Raw genomic sequence first — 16,436 nt, forward strand, 5'->3', positions numbered from 1 at the left:
TGCAGATGTGAAGATAGTAACATTGTTTATCGAAACCGGTATTGGAGAACAAAGGTTATTACTAACAAGTTTGGTAAAGAAGTTTATCTTCTTTAATTTGTTATCACAGATCGCCCCTTGCGACTCAGAATGAGTAAAGTGATGTAGTAGTTTCACACGAATAAGAAACAAAGATGAGCAACTGCCCAGAAAGTGGACGTGTGTCAGATAAACTAATGTCGTCTCTAGACGTTTATACAGAATTATGTGATGCAGAACTGTGCTCAACTGTTAGCAAAAGAATTAGTGCGCTTGGTATACTAGAGCGAATTTATGATCCCTTATTTTTGGACTGTTTTTTTGTGGGTGTGCACAATAGCTTCATTTAATTCAAGGAAAGATATTATTTTCACGAGGCTATTTGATTAAAATATGTAGTTTACAAGACGTAATCATGCAGTTTTATTTATGACCTGGAAAGAAATGAAATTACGGAATTAATTTTTTAGTTTCTTTGCAGGTCATAATACGCCACTTGAGGATCCAATGGGACATAACGCAGCCCCATTAGCAGAGTATCGTGTCGAAACAAATTTTCTGCTTTGATGAGAACAAAGCTCCAGGAATCCATGATGAGTCGGCCGAAGTGAACGATAACAATGCACCATCATATTGTGCATCGGGAGAGAGCGTGACCCTTCAGCTGTTGTCAAACAAGTCTGAATGAAGAAGAACAAACTGTCAGACCATCTGCCCTTGAAGAACAGAGGATCGCAAGAGAAGGAAAGACTCTGGTGCTCGAAGACCGGCGTTTTACAATCGAAGCGATAATGAGAAAAGTGAAAATCAGTCATGGATCTGCAGTCAGTATCTTCACGACGTTTTGGTCATGATGAAGATCGCTGCATACTGGGTCTCGCGACTGCTCACAACCATTCAAGAAGCCTGACAGCAGCAGAAACTTTTCAGCTGCGTCAGGCAAATCCAGATGACTCCTATAGCCGGCTACTGAGTGTGTCATTATGACTCTAAGACAGAGTAGCATAGCAAGCACTGGAAACATGCGGAAATCATCTCCTTCGAAAAATGAGGATTCATTATCGGGAAAGATGGTGTGTTTTGGAACTTCCACGGTGAGTGCTAACAGATTACGCTCGTGAGGGGTCAACTATCGCAGGGGTATGCTTCCGAAATCTTCTAGCGAGCTTGCTGGAGGCTGTCAAGAAGTGTCGCTGGAAGCTGGCCAAGGGGGTATTTTTGCCCCACGAAACCGTCCTAGCTGATTCTCGCTCCAGTAATCACCTGACGTGGCACCCAGTGACTGCTTTCTCTTTTCTCGGATGAAGAAACAAAAGCGTAGCAGGTATTTCCATAAGGCAATGAGGTGACGTTCGATTTAGAACGTCTCCTGAACAACCGAATCGCAGCTTCTACAACCAACGTCTCTGCAGTTATTCACTACTGGGAAAAATGTGTCCGCGTGAAGCGAGAGTACGTAGAAAAGGATCAACACTGCCACCAAATATGATGGTAGCAAATCGTTTTTTTTCCGAAGTTTTAATGAAAACTTTATATGACTTCATCTCATATTTGGTATTGATGGGCAGTTTAGAATTTTATCTCATTTTCAAACATAATTTTTCATTCAGTTGAGTTGCTGCATCGTACACTACTTCTACTTTTACATGATTACTTTGCAACTGACAGTTGCCGGGCAGAGGGTTCATAGAACCATTTCAAGCTATTTCTCTACGTTCCACTCTCGAACAGCGCGCAGGAGAAACGAGCACTTAAATCTTTCTGGGGAATATTTGATTTCTCTTATTTTATCACGAATATCATTCCTCACTATGATTTTTTAATTATTCCACAAAAACAGTAACAAAAATGTTTAGCTTGCAATAAAATGACGTAAATAAGGTCATGAATCACAGCATTCATAGAATGAGGAATGATTTTTCAGTCTTTAACATTAGCACGCTTTTTCCATCTTCACTGTCACCTTCAACTGGCGGCAGTTCAGCATGCACATTTTCTTCTTCTGCAGCCTGAGGTTCTTCATCATCATTTCCCAGAAGCAAATTAACCATTAAGTAAATCCTTGCTGTGTGTTCATAAGTCTCTTCCAGGATAAGTTACGTGAACAGAAGAGCAGTCCCGTGCAGCAACATCGCAAAGTCCTTCACTTAGGTAGGCGTCAACAAAATATTTTCGCACTCTGAGGAGAAAGCTGGTGACTGATGAGAAGATCCTGCCGCAATGAAAAACGTCTTTCTTTTAATAATTGCCACACCAATTCACTTATCATATTCATGGCGCTCTCTTCTGTATTTCGCGTTAGTACAACACAGACTGCCCTTCTTTGAACTTTTTCTATCTTCTTTCGATCCTATCTGATGTGGATCCCATTTCGCACAGCAATACGCCAGAAGAGAACGTACAAACGCAGAATAGGCAGTCTCTTTAGTAGATCTGTTGAATTATCTCAGTGCTCTGCCAATAAATCGTATTCTTTGGTTTGCTTTGCCCGCAAATTATCTATGTGATCGTCCCAACGTAAGTTATTCGTATTTGAATTCCATACGTATTTAGCTGAATTTACAGATTTGTGTGTTTTATTATGTAACCGAAATTTAGCGGGTTCATTTTCGTATCCATGTGGGTGACTCCACATTTTTCATTATTTAGAGTCAATTGCCACTTTTGCAATTTGTTTTGATCTTCTGATGACTTTATCACACGATAAATTATAATTTCATCTGCAAAAATCAAAGAGTGCTAATCAGATTGTCTCCTAAATTGTTTGTGTAGAACAGGAACAGCAGAGGGCCTATAACACTTCCTAGGGAACGCCAGATATTACTTTTGTCTTACTCGATGACTTTCCATCAGTTACTATGAACTGCGACTTTTCTGACAGGATATCAAGAATCCAGTCGCGTAACCGAGGCGGTAGTCGGTAGGCACGCAATTTGATTAGAAGTCACTTATGAGGCACTGTGTGAAAAACCTTCTCGAAATCTAAAAATATGGAGTCAATCTCACATCCCCTGTCAACAGCACTAATTACTCTTGAAACTAATAATACACTGCCCGTCAAAAAAGTGAAGCAAGCAGAAGATATGGCCGATTGCCAATGTAACATCGTACACGTACGCCCGTGGGCTGGTATGCAGATAATTAGATTTGCAAATTCTCTGTCATAGACAGAACGGCCACAAGAGTGCGTTATCATTGTTGTTATCAGGTAGTGTTTATAAGCCGCATGAACAGCGTTAGATGTTGAGTGATCACTGTGAAGGACACGGAGATGCCGCATACTAGTGTGAGAAACCACCTGATGGAGACTGAAAGTGGTCTCATTGTTCGCCTTCATTTGGCCGGCTGTTCGAATCGTCTAATTTTCAGATTTGCGAGGCATTCATATCTGACAAGTGGTCCGATGTTGGACTACATGGGAGCGGAGGGCAGGGATAACAGTCGCAAAAGCTCCGGGCGACCACGTATAACCACCACAATGGGGGATCGCCGTACTGTGCAACAAGGAAATCGTAACCCCTTTACACCTGCCATGCGAGAACACTTATTGGACTCCCCGCGACAGTCTGTGCCATCCCGCACCATTGGACGGGGACTAGCAACAGCCAGACTGGGAAAATACTGTCCCATGCGTAGGCTGTCATTAACAACATATCAGAAACGGATGCGTTTAGAGTGGTACTGTACCTGGAAAGCATGGACTACTGATTAATGGCGTCGCATTGCCTTCGTAAATGAATGAGGGTTACGCACTTCCCTGGGTGGCCATCGCCGGCGGCTAAGTTGGTGACCTGGGTAGAGATGCCGTTCTTGCAGTGGTTTAGAGAGGTATAGCATTGTTATTCCTGGCGTTATGGTGTGGAAAGCTATTGGGCATGTCCTAATTTCATGGTCGGTAGTGATTGATGGAACTCTGATAGCACTGACATCTCGCGGTCTCAAGTGTTACCTCTCACGGAACAGTACAGTGGTAGCATTTTTAAACACGACGACGGTCGTCCACACATGGAGCGTGTCTCTATGAACTGTCTCCGTGATGTTGAGGTACTCCTATGGTCAGTAAGATCCCCAGATCTGTTTCCGACAGAAGATGTGAGGGAGCAGCTCTGGTTTAAACTCTGTCCCAGTGTAACATCGAAAATGCAGGATGCATGGCACCTCCTACCGATATATAAACTTTTTTGCTGAATTGTTTGTAAATATTTGTGGTGGTGGTGGTGGTTAGTGTTTAACGTCCCGTCGACAACGAGGTCATTAGAGACGGAGCGCAAGCTCGTGGTAGGGAAGGATTGGGAAGAAATTCGGCCGTGCCCTTTCAAAGGAACCATCCCGGCATTTGCCTGAAACGATTTAGGGAAATCACGGAAAACCTAAATCAGGATGGCTGGAGACGGGATTGAACCATCGTCCTCCCGAATGCGAGTCCAGTGTGCTACCACTGCGCCACCTCGCTCGGTGTAAATATTTGTAATTTAAATGCGCCGGCCGCGGTGGTCTAGCGGTTCTAGGCGCGCAGTCCGGAACCGCGCGACTGCTACGGTCGCAGGTTCGAATCCTGCCTCGGGCATGGATGTGTGTGATGTCCTTAGGTTAGTTCGGTTTAAGTAGTTCTAAGTTCTAGGGGACCGATGACCACAGATGTTAAGTCCCACAGTGCTCAGAGCCATTTGAACCATTTTTAATTTAAATGCTTTCTTTAATTAGTAAGGACATTGCTTCATTGTATGTGTAAGTTTAGGTAGAAGTCCGTTGAAATTTCATTATATTTATCTGTGTCTTCCTGTGAAACTTACAAGCTCTGGGAAAAAGCAAAAGGAATTGTTATTTGCATCGACTAGCAACGATAACAGCAGTGCCTGTGCGTTGTAAAATCTTTGGGTAGGTGGTTGTTGCGCGGAGCGCGTGGAGAGAGGGAGACAGGTTCGAGCGCTTGTAGTGTGCGGAAGTGTGGTGTTAACGCTCTCGCAGTAGGGAGTACCACTTCATTTCCGTCATGTACGTGCGCCAGCCAGATGTCTAGTAGCAGGAGTAAGGACAGTGGACGGACGAAAGAGACTGTATTAATTAAAGTTGCTTGTTCCTGTAGTTACCCATGCTCCACAAGATGCTACTGTCTTCAACAACAGCAGCAGTTCCAGCAACAGAGATTTGTCGGCGGCTCCAAGTTTCGTCGTATGTACAACGCTGAAGTAAGACTGTTCATTGGTAGAAAGTATTAACAGCGAACCCAACAGCACAATAGAATGTGATCTGATTGACAAAATTTATTTAAATAATAATCAGTTAAACGCAGGACTATTGTGTCCTCATTGTCCTCAGACATTGTTACCAAGCAGGGTCCTTGTTCCTTTTCTTCCCTCATATGCTAACCGAGGCTCATAAGGAACAAATTGAATAATTACAGTCAAATTGTTAATGGATAATTTCACTTTTAAGAAATTTTGCCTCAGTCTACTTTCCTTTAACTGTTGTAAAACAGAGGTTTCAGTATATGGGTAAAGTAAAGGAATTTCATTTTCAAGTTTGAGAATCAATCACTGGAAAGAACCCAAATCTAAAGAAATGCACAAATTAAGAGTGCAGAAGTTTTATTTATTTTAGATATAACTTCGAGCACACGGCTGTTTGGTTTGGTACGTATTCTATTATTTATTTCTGTTCAAGTCAGTAAAAAAAAGGCTCAGTTGTTCAGACAATAATTTGAAATCCAGTTTGCAAAATAAGTTACTGCAAAGTAAAAAGCACTTGCTTTTTTTCTAAATTTCTTTGATGACGATACGTTGAGGTCATTGAAAGTCATTGTTCACGTAACAAAGTTCAGTACTAACGTACAGTTTAATTGTATATTTTCAAATCATCACTCGATTGTTGTTTTCGAAATTTAATGACAAACATAACGTAAGAGTCAGTTGTCAGTTTTCTTCATCATTACATACTCACTTAAAGATAGTGTTAAAAAAAAGTGACAACCTTCAGTTGCCACGTCAGTGGTTAACAATTCATGTTTTTCTTTCCCATCATCTTGTACAGGATTTTGGATGTAAACTGCCCTAGTGGGCTGGCGACCGTTAATTACTTCCTTTTCGTTCATTAGTGTAACTTTCGGATTCATGATCAGTGGTACCCCTTTTCTGTCCAGTGTTGTTCGTGAGTGAATGCACAAAATAACTTTCATTTTTCCAAATTACAATCCAGTTCGATTTAATTACCTTTTAATTTTAGTAGACTTTTCCATCAGAAAAGTCTGTTGTACACTTTCTTCCTACTTATCGGTACTATTTCTTCGGGAAAGATAGCCTTATCCGATTAGTAAGAATCCATTAGGCATACACGAGATCCAAGGTCATATTTTATATCGCAAGCAGGATAGGCCGATTAGTAAGGGGGAGGCTACACCAGTCCCATATAGAGATTTTCATAGACAGTTGTAACATTTGCCTCAGGAGAGGATACAACGGCCTTACGACAGGCTTCCCATGCGAATCAGTGCACGAATCCGGGCCAGAGTGTGTGTGCCCCGTTATACTGGTAAGTAGGCCTATACTGCTATATTATTTGTAAAGTTAATCTTACGAGGTGTGGCTAAAAAAAAACCGGACTAGTACTGGTGAAACAATAAAACGAATGCAATAAGGCTGAAAGTCGCGTGGCCTGTCACGTGACTCTCGCTCCGCCTACTGCTCGAGTTTCATCTGCCTCCTGCACTCAGTCTGCCCGTGGCGTCTGTTTTAAGTAGTTGACGTTTTGTCTGTGCGTCGGAAAATGTTGAATGTACAGAAAGAACAGCGTGTTAACATCAAATTTTGTTTCAAACTGGGAAAATCTGCAAGTCAAACGTTTGTAATGTTACAACAAGTGTACGGCGATGATTGTTTATCGCGAACACAAGTGTTTGAGTGGTTTGAACGATTTAAAGATGGCCGCGAAGACACCAGTGATGACACTCGCACTGGCAGACCATTGTCAGCAAAAACTGATGCAAACATTGAAAAAATCGGTAAACTTGTTCGACAAGATCGCCGTTTAACAATCAGAGCAGTGTCTGAGTTAACAGGAGTTGACAAGGAAAGTGTTAGGCAGATTCTTCATGAAAGTTTCAACATGAACAAAGTGTGTTCAAAAATGGTTCCAAAGTGTCTCACAATTGAACAGAAGGAACGCCGAAGAATGATTTGTTCTGACATCCTGGAAAACATTGAAAGTGATCCCACCTTCTTACAAAATGTTATTACTTGCGATGAATCGTGGTTTTTTACTTACGATCCCGAAACTAAACGCCAATCGATGCATTGGAAAACTCCTGGTTCTCCACGACAAAAAAAAGCACGAATGTCAAAATCGAAATTCAAGGCAATGATGATTGTTTTTTTTTTTACGTCAAAGGGATTGTGCACAATGATTGGGTACCAGAGGGACAAACAGTGAATCAGCATTACTACATTAGCGTCCTGGCTACCCTACGTGAGCGAGTACGGAGAAAACGGAGCGATTTGTGAAGAAAAAAGTCATGGATCCTTCACCAAGACAATGCCCCAGCTCACAGTGCGTTGTCAGTGAAGACGTTTTTGGCAAAACACAACATTCCCATCTTAGATCATCCACCCTACTCACCTGATTTGGCACCCTGTGACTTTTTTCTTTTCCCTAAAGTCAAGTCAGCTTTGAAAGGAACTAGATTTGAGACTGTTGAAGCAGTAAAAGAAAAAGCGACGGAAGTAATGTATGGACTTACCGAAAATGATCTGCAGCATTGCTATGAACAGCGGAAAATTCGTATGGAGCGGTGTAGCGACCGAGGAGGAGAGTACATTGAAGAAGATAACATGAAATTGTAAATAATTGTAAATCAATTTTTTTTCCTGCAACAGTCCGGTTTTTTTCTAGCCGCACCTCGTATTTTGTAATCACTGAAATTGCACCACGCACTCTCTCCACTCGTCTCTTCCTCCAATTACAGATGTTACACTTGTTTTGGTCAGAAAGACCCGTAATTTGCAGGACGGAGATGTACGTACCGCAGTTTCCGGACGAGGTGTAGGCGCGGCCGTTGGCGCTGGAGCTGAGCCCGCCGCTGCGACTGCTGCCGTGTCCGGGTATGGTGTCGGAGCGCCAGAGGACGCGCACGATCTGGTAGTAGGCGACCGACATGAAGAGCAGCGGCAGCGTGTACAGCAGCAGGCTCTTGGCGCCGTGGAACACCATCTCGGAGTCGTAGCTCCAGGTGCTCTCGCACTGCGTCAGCAGCACAGAGTCCCAGTCGCGGCCGCGGGCCCTCAGCACCACCAGCTCCGGGATGTCTGCACGCAGACCACTCACTCTCAGCACGTGTTCAGACTGTACGCTCGAAAATGAAACAGACATTCAGCCCAAACAAGTCGATCCAAAAATATCTGTGTAGAGAGACGATGGATGGGACCCACCTTGATCTACATCTACACTACTGGCCATTAAAATTGCTACACCAAGAAGAAATGCAGATGATAAACGGGTATTCATTGGACAAATATACTATACTAGAACTGACATGTGACTACATTTTCACGCAATTTGGGTGCATCGACCCTGAGAAATCAGTACCCAGAACAACCACCTCTGGCGCTAATAACGGCCTTGATACGCCTGGGCATTGAGTCAAACAGAGCTTGGATGGCGTGTACACGTACAGCTGCTCATACAGCTTGAACACGACATTACAGTTCATCAAGAGTAGTGACTGGCTTATTGTGACGAGCCAGTTGCACGGCCATCATTGAACAGACGTTTTCAGTTCCTGAGAGATCTGGACAATGCGCTGGCCAGGGCAGCAGTAGAACATTTTCTGTATCCAGAAAGGCTTGTACAGGACCTGCAACATGCGGTCGTGCATTATCCTGCTGAAATGTAGGGTTTCGCTGGGATCGAATGAAGGGTAGAGCCACGGGTCGTAACACATCTGACATGTAACGCCCACTGTTCAAAGTGCCGTCAATGCAAACAAGAGGTGACCGAGACGTGTAACCAGTGGCACCCCATACCATCACGCCGGGTGATACACCAGTATGGCGATGACGAATACACGCTTCCAATGTGCGTTCACCGCGATGTACCAAACACGGATGCGACCATCATGATGCTGTAAACAGAGCGTGGATTCATCCAAAAAATGACGTTTTGCCATTCGTGCTCGCAGGTTCGTCGTTGAGTGCACCATCGCAGGCGCTCCTGTCTCTGATGCAGCGTCAAGGGTAACCGCAGCCATGGTCTCCGACCTGATGGTCCATTCTGCTGCAAACGTCGTCGAACTGTTCGTGCAGATGGTTGTTGTCTTGCAAACATCCCCATCTGCTGACTCAGGGATCGAGACGTGGCTGCACGATCCGTTACAGCCATGCGGATAAGATGCCTGTCATCTCGAATGCTAGTGATACAAGGCCGTTGGGATCCAGCACGGAGTTCCGTATTACCCTCCTGAACCCACCGATTCCGTATTCTGCTAACAGTAATTGGATCTCGACCAACGGGAACAGCAATGTCGCGATACGATAAACGGCAATCGCGATAGGCTACAATCCGACCTTTATCAAAGTCGGAAACGTGATGGTACGGCCGGCCGAAGTGGCCGTGCGGTTAAAGGCGCTGCAGTCTGGAACCGCAAGACCGCTACGGTCGCAGGTTCGAATCCTGCCTCGGGCATGGATGTTTGTGATGTCCTTAGGTTAGTTAGGTTTAACTATTTCTAAGTTCTAGGGGACTAATGACCTCAGCAGTTGAGTCCCATAGTGCTCAGAGCTATTTCAACCGTGATGGTACGCATTTCTCCTCCTTACACGAGGTATCACAACAACGTTTCACCAGGCAACGCCGGTCAGCTGCTGTTTGTGTATGAGAAATCGGTTGGAAACTTTCCTCATGTGAGCACGTTGTAGGTGTCGCCACCGGCGCCAACCTTGTGTGAATGCTCTGAAGAGCTAATCATTTGCATACCACAATGTTCTTTCTGTCGGTTAAATTTCGCGTCTGTAGCACGTCATCTTCGTGGCGTAGCCATTTTAATGGCCATTACTGTACATCCATACTCCACAAAATGCCTTTAAGAATGGATGGATGGATGGATGGGTGAATGAATGAATGGATGGATGGATTTAATATTGGGACATCGAATAGTGGAGACAGGTCACTGGAGTCCTCTGCGATAAAAAGATGCCTCAGTATCTAAAGGCAAAAGTATATAAGAGCATGATACGCCCAGCAATGTATGGGACTGAGGCGAAGGTTTAATGTCGCACTGATCACCGACAAAGTGAGGGAAGCCCGTCTCCGCTGGAGCGGCCACGTCATCAGAAAGCAAGATAACTCAGTTGCAAACAGAGCGCCCCACATCAACCCAGGAGCAACAAGACCACCAGGAAGACAGGAAAAGAGATGCACTGACAACATCAGGGCAGACTTGCGCGTTGTTGGCTTCAGACCAGAAAATGTCAAAGACATGGAGAAATGGAGGAGATGTAGCAAAACAGCAGACCCCGCAAGTCGGGGTTAATGCTTGGAAAGAGAGAGAGATTCAGTAGTAGGGTCATCAGTGACCATTCTCAGTCAGCGGTACGAATAGTCAGTATACACAGGCAGAAAAAACACCAAAAAAGTAATTAATGTAAAGTAATGAAATTACGGAAATATATCTGTCTAGTGTAATATTTCTGTCTTAGTCAGCCATCCTATTAGGCTCCAAAAAGCTGTTCCCAGAGCAGTGGAGATGCAAGAAGTATGCAGATGGCGAATTATGGTGTGAGGTACCTGTGGCAGATGTTAGGTTCGGTACCATTCCCGTGAGAAAGACCGCCTGCATAATGCTACTGTTCTGTGACTGGGTGCTGTGTTCGGAGCAAGGGCTCCAATACGTTAAAGTATAGTTATTATTACTAGTTAAACTATTCATTGGAATGACTTCACTTTTTAACATAAATATCTCTCAACAGCTGACTATCAGTCAGTCATTTTACAATTATGAAAAACAATTTAAATCAAAAATGAAAGACTGACGAAATTGCAGACGAAGCGTTCGGGTCACGCTTTTTCTGGTATGGCGCGCGAAGTGTTTCGGGCTGTTCGTCACTCTGGATTAGTCAGTCTAGAAGAACAGACATGTTGTCTGTCGTAGGATGTGTTTCCAATTTTTATTTAAGTTCCTGTTCGTCACTCTGGATTAGACAGTCGAGAAGAATAGACATGTTGTCTGTCGCAGGATGTGTTTGCTAGTATTCAGTATTAAAAGATTCACTCCGGTAGTCACGAGGCACAGACACGTGCCACAAATAGTGTAAAGATACATTTTCGTAAACATTGTGTTTGATCATGTACTTTGCTGTATCAGAAGGTGTTGTGTTAAGATCATGTAGTCTTCTCGTGTGGCTATATTCCAGAACAGAACCTCGCTAAAACTCAGTTTCAGCCTCAAGACCTATGACCTGCGTACTGTTTTCTGCGCTGGGGACATCAACTTGAAGATAGCAGGTCAGTGAACTATAACAGAACCTTCGTATTCCACACAGTGCAGTGGAAACAACTAGGGCCGGCCAGTGTGGCCGAGCGGTTCTAGGCGCTTCAGTCTGGATCTGCGCTACCGCTACCGTCGCAGGTTCGAATCCTGCCTTGGGCATGGATTTGTGTGATGTGCTTAGGTTAGTCAGGTTTGAGTAGTTCTACGTTCTAGGGGACTGATGACCTCAGATGTTAAGTTCCATAGTGCTCAGAGCCATTTGAACCATTTTTTGAAACAACTAGGCGCCTTACGTGTACTGGATGCACAGAACAAATGTCCTCAGTGACACGTCATCTGCAGTAATGCAGAGGAGGTAAAGGAGGATGATCGTTATTAACACCAACAATCAATTCATTCTTCCTTTCTTGCCGTACACTGTCTAGGTAACATACATACGTGACTAAAATTACAAGATCACAGGTTAATGGAAGTCCGAAATAAGTCAGGGCAATCGTGAAACGCTGGTACATTGTTAAGCAATGTAACTACCAGGGAGTTGAATGCAAACGTGCAGTCGTTCTTGCATTGTGTTGCGTAGGTGTCGAAAGTCAGTTTGTGGGATGGGGTTCTATTCCTGTTGCATTTGGTTGTCAGTACAGGGGCTGTTAATGCTGTTTGTAGATGTCACTGCAGTTGTCGTCCGATGGTGTCCCTTATGTGCCCGACTGGAATCAGATCTGGTGATCGAGCAGGCCGAGGCAACAAGACACTCTGTAGAGCATGTCGGGATACAACAGCGGTGTGTGGGCCAGGGGTATCGTGTTGCAGAACACCCCCGGGACTGCAGTTCAGGAATGACAGCAGAATAGGTCGAATCACCAGACTGAGGTATAATTTGCAATCAGAGTACGTAGGATAAACATGAGAGTGCTCCTGCTGTTATACAGGCCGTAACTCCAGGTGTAGGTCCAGAGTGTCTAGCACCTAGACAGGTTGCTTACATGCCCTCAACTGGCCTCCATCTAACCAACACACGACACTGGCACCGGGGCAGAACCAGCTTTCATCAGAAATACACTCCTGGAAATGGAAAAAAGAACACATTGACACCGGTGTGTCAGACCCACCATACTTGCTCCGGACACTGCGAGAGGGCTGTACAAGCAATGATCACACGCACGGCACAGCCGACACACCAGGAACCGCGGTGTTGGCCGTCGAATGGCGCTAGCTGCGCGGCATTTGTGCACCGCCGCCGTCAGTGTCAGCCAGTTTGCCGTGGCATACGGAGCTCCATCGCAGTCTTTAACACTGGTAGCATGCCGCGACAGCGTGGACGTGAACCGTATGTGCAGTTGACGGGCTTTGAGCGAGGGCGTATAGTGGGCATGCGGGAGGCCGGGTGGATGTACCGCCGAATTGCTCAACACGTGGGGCGTGAGGTCTCCACAGTACATCGATGTTGTCGCCAGTGGTCGGCGGACGGTGCACGTGCCCGTCGACCTGGGACCGGACCGCAGCGACGCACGGATGCACGCCAAGACCGTAGGATCCTACGCAGTGCCGTAGGGGACCGCACCGCCACTTCCCAGCAAATTAGGGACACTGTTGCTCCTGGGGTATCGGCGAGGACCATTCGCAACCGTCTCCATGAAGCTGGGCTACGGTCCCGCACACCGTTAGGCCGTCTTCCGCTCACGCCCCAACATCGTGCAGCCCGCCTCCAGTGGTGTCGCGACAGGCGTGAATGGAGGGACGAATGGAGACGTGTCGTCTTCAGCGATGAGAGTCGCTTCTGCCTTGGTGCCAATGATGGTCGTATGCGTGTTTGGCGCCGTGCAGGTGAGCGCCACAATCAGGACTGCATACGACCGAGGCACACAGGGCCAACACCCGGCATCATGGTGTGGGGAGCGATCTCCTACACTGGCCGTACACCACTGGTGATCGTCGAGGGGACACTGAATAGTGCACGGTACATCCAAACCGTCATCGAACCCATCGTTCTACCATTCCTAGACCGGCAAGGGAACTTGCTGTTCCAACAGGACAATGCACGTCCGCATATATCCCGTGCCACCCAACGTGCTCTAGAAGGTGTAAGTCAACTACCCTGGCCAGCAAGATCCCCCATTGAGCATGTTTGGGAGTGGATGAAGCGTCGTCTCACGCGGTCTGCACGTCCAGCACGAACACTGGTCCAACTGAGGCGCCAGGTGGAAATGGCATGGCAAGCCGTTCCACAGGACTACATCCAGCATCTCTACGATCGCCTCCATGGGAGAATAGCAGCGTGCATTGCTGCGAAAGGTGGATATACACTGTACTAGTGCCGACATTGTGCATGCTCTGTTGCCTGTGTCTATGTGCCTGTGGTTCTGTCAGTGTGATCATGTGATGTATCTGACCCCAGGAATGTGTCAATAGAGTTTCCCCTTCCTGGGACAATGAATTCACGGTGTTCTTATTTCAGTTTCCAGGAGTGTACAATAGACCTCCACCCCGACCTCCATTGAGCTCTCGCTTGGCACCACTGAAGTCGCAAACGGCTGTGGTTTGGGGTCAGTAGAAAGCACGCTACAGGGCGTCGGGCTCTCCTTGAAGTAATTGATTTGTAACAGTTCGTTGTGTCACTGTGGTGCCAACAGCTGTTCAGAGTGCTGCTGCAGATGCAGTCCGATGCGCCAGAGCCATACGCCGAACACAATGGTCTTCCCTCTCGTATTGCCATGTGGCCGTCCGGAGCCCGATCATCTTGCTATCGCACATTCTCGTCACACCGCTGTCAGCAGTCATGTACAGTGGCTGCATTCGTGCCAAGTCTTTCTACAATATCGCAGAAGGAACACCCAGCTCATCTTAGCCCTATTACACGTCCTCGTTCAAACTCGAGGAGGTGTTGATATTGGCGTCTTTGTCTACTTAGAAGCATTCTTGACTAATATCAAGTCGCCACGTCAAATGTCAAATGTAACTAACGCTCACGACACCGTGTATTTAAAGTGGACCTGGTTTGCATCGTCATTGTCGCGCTGCTACGCCACTCACTGGCGCAAAATTTGAATTGACGCCTACCATCTTTCGCTTACGTTGCACGACTACCTCTTGGTGCTGCGATTTTTTCCCCAATAGTTTAGCTATTTTTAAAAGTAAAGGCATTACGTATACAAACACAGTCGTGTATGCGAATGCACCATTGCTTTCTTCTTTTCCCTCCTACAGTTTTTACTCTCTACAACTCCCTCCAGTGCTGTGGAAGGTATTCCTCCATATCGTAGCACTTGCCATATCATCCTCTCCTTCTTCTCAGTGTTTTCCATATGTTCCTTTTTTCGTCGATTCTGCAGGGAATCTCTTCTTTCCTTATCTTGTACGTCCACTTAATTTTCAACATTATTCTGTTTTGAAACTTTCCTGGCAGATTAAAAATGTGTGTCAGACCGAGTCGCGATCTCGGGACCTTTACCAACCTTTCTTTCAGGAGTGCTAGTCCTGCATGGTTCGCAGGAGAGCTTCTGTAAAGTTTGGGAGGTAGGAGACGTACTGGCAGAAGTAAAACTGTGAGGACGGGGCGTGAGTCGTGCTTGGGTAGCTCAGTTAGTAGAGCACTTGCCCGCGAAAGGCAAAGGTCCCGATTTCGAATCTCGGTCCGGCACACAGTTTTAATCTACCAGGAAGTTCCATATCAGCGTATACTCCACTGCAGAGTGAAAATCTCATTCTGGAAACATCCCCCAGGCTCTGGCTAAGCCATGTCTCCGCAATATCCTTTCTTTCACGAGTGCTAGTTCTGCAAGGTTCGCAGTAGAGCTTCTGTAAAGTTTGGAAGGTAGGAGACGGGGTACTGGCAGAAGTAAAACTGTGAGGACGGGACGTGAGTCGTGCTTGGGTAGCTCAGTTAGTAGAGCACTTGTCCGCGAAAGGCAAAGGTCCCGAGTTCGAGTCTCGGTCCGGAACAGAGTTTTAGTCTGCCAGGAAAGTTTCATATCAGCGCACACTCCGCTGCAGAGTGAAAATCTCATTCTGAATTCTTCTGTTTGTACCACATCTCAAATGCTTCGATCCTCTCGTGTTCCAGTTTACTCACAATCCATGATTCACTACCATACAACGCTGTGCTCCAAATGTATATTTTCAGGAATTTCTTCCTCAAATAAGGCCTATGTTTAATGTTAATAGATTTATTTTTCCTACAAGAGACCTCCTTGCCCGTGCTTGTCTGCTTTTTATGTCCTCTTTCCTTCATAAGTAATGTGTTATTTTGCTTCCAAGGTAGCAGAATTCCTTGACTTCGTACATTCCATGATCACCTATTTTGATGTTAAGTTTCTCAATATTCTCGTTTCTGCTACTTCTGATTATGTTCGTCTTTCTTCTGTTTACTCTCAATCTATATTGTGTACTCATTAAGCTGTTCATTCCATTCAATAGAATTTGTAAATTTCTTTCACTTTCACTAAGCTCTTCATTAGCACTATAATTCGATCACTTCGTTATTGGTCTTCTAATCGTATCTCTTAAGCTTACTGAAAATAATAAGAGTACTTTTCACCAGACACAATTTGCTTTTATTTATAAATCATCTTTTGTGGTCATTCTGGAAATATGGGAACATAGTATGCCTATAGATGTTGGTATCTGTAGGTTTAAGACAGTATTACCTGACAAAATTGACATACAGTTTACTCAAGGTATTTTTGCCTCTTGTTTACATATCTTGCAAACCATTGCTTGTTCCTTCATTGTGGGTTTAGGTTAAGGTTGAAAGCAAATTGGTTGCACATTCATTCTTGGCTTTTTATATCCTCGTTTTCATGCTTCTTTGATGTTTATTCCACTTCATATCACTTTTGTAAAACATCAAAATACAAATAGGAGTAGTAGTGTAGTTTCATGTGTTCACCACTCTCAGTATTTGCTCTTGTGTCTTGTTACTTTGTTTGTGTGGAAATCTGTCCTT

General features: G+C 45.2%; 1 protein-coding gene across 1 annotated transcript in view; it reads right to left on the reverse strand.

The window, feature by feature from the left end:
* Window positions 1-16,436, reverse strand: part of LOC124620014 (orexin receptor type 2-like) — a 144,868-nt gene that overhangs the window by 117,558 nt on the left and 10,874 nt on the right. The window contains exon 3 of the mRNA XM_047146680.1: window positions 8,030-8,315. Coding sequence (XP_047002636.1) covers window positions 8,030-8,315 — 286 coding nt within the window. The remainder of the gene's footprint in view (window positions 1-8,029; window positions 8,316-16,436) is intronic.

This window comes from Schistocerca americana, chromosome 6 (assembly GCF_021461395.2).
Source record: "Schistocerca americana isolate TAMUIC-IGC-003095 chromosome 6, iqSchAmer2.1, whole genome shotgun sequence".
Classification (NCBI taxonomy): domain Eukaryota; kingdom Metazoa; phylum Arthropoda; class Insecta; order Orthoptera; family Acrididae; genus Schistocerca; species Schistocerca americana.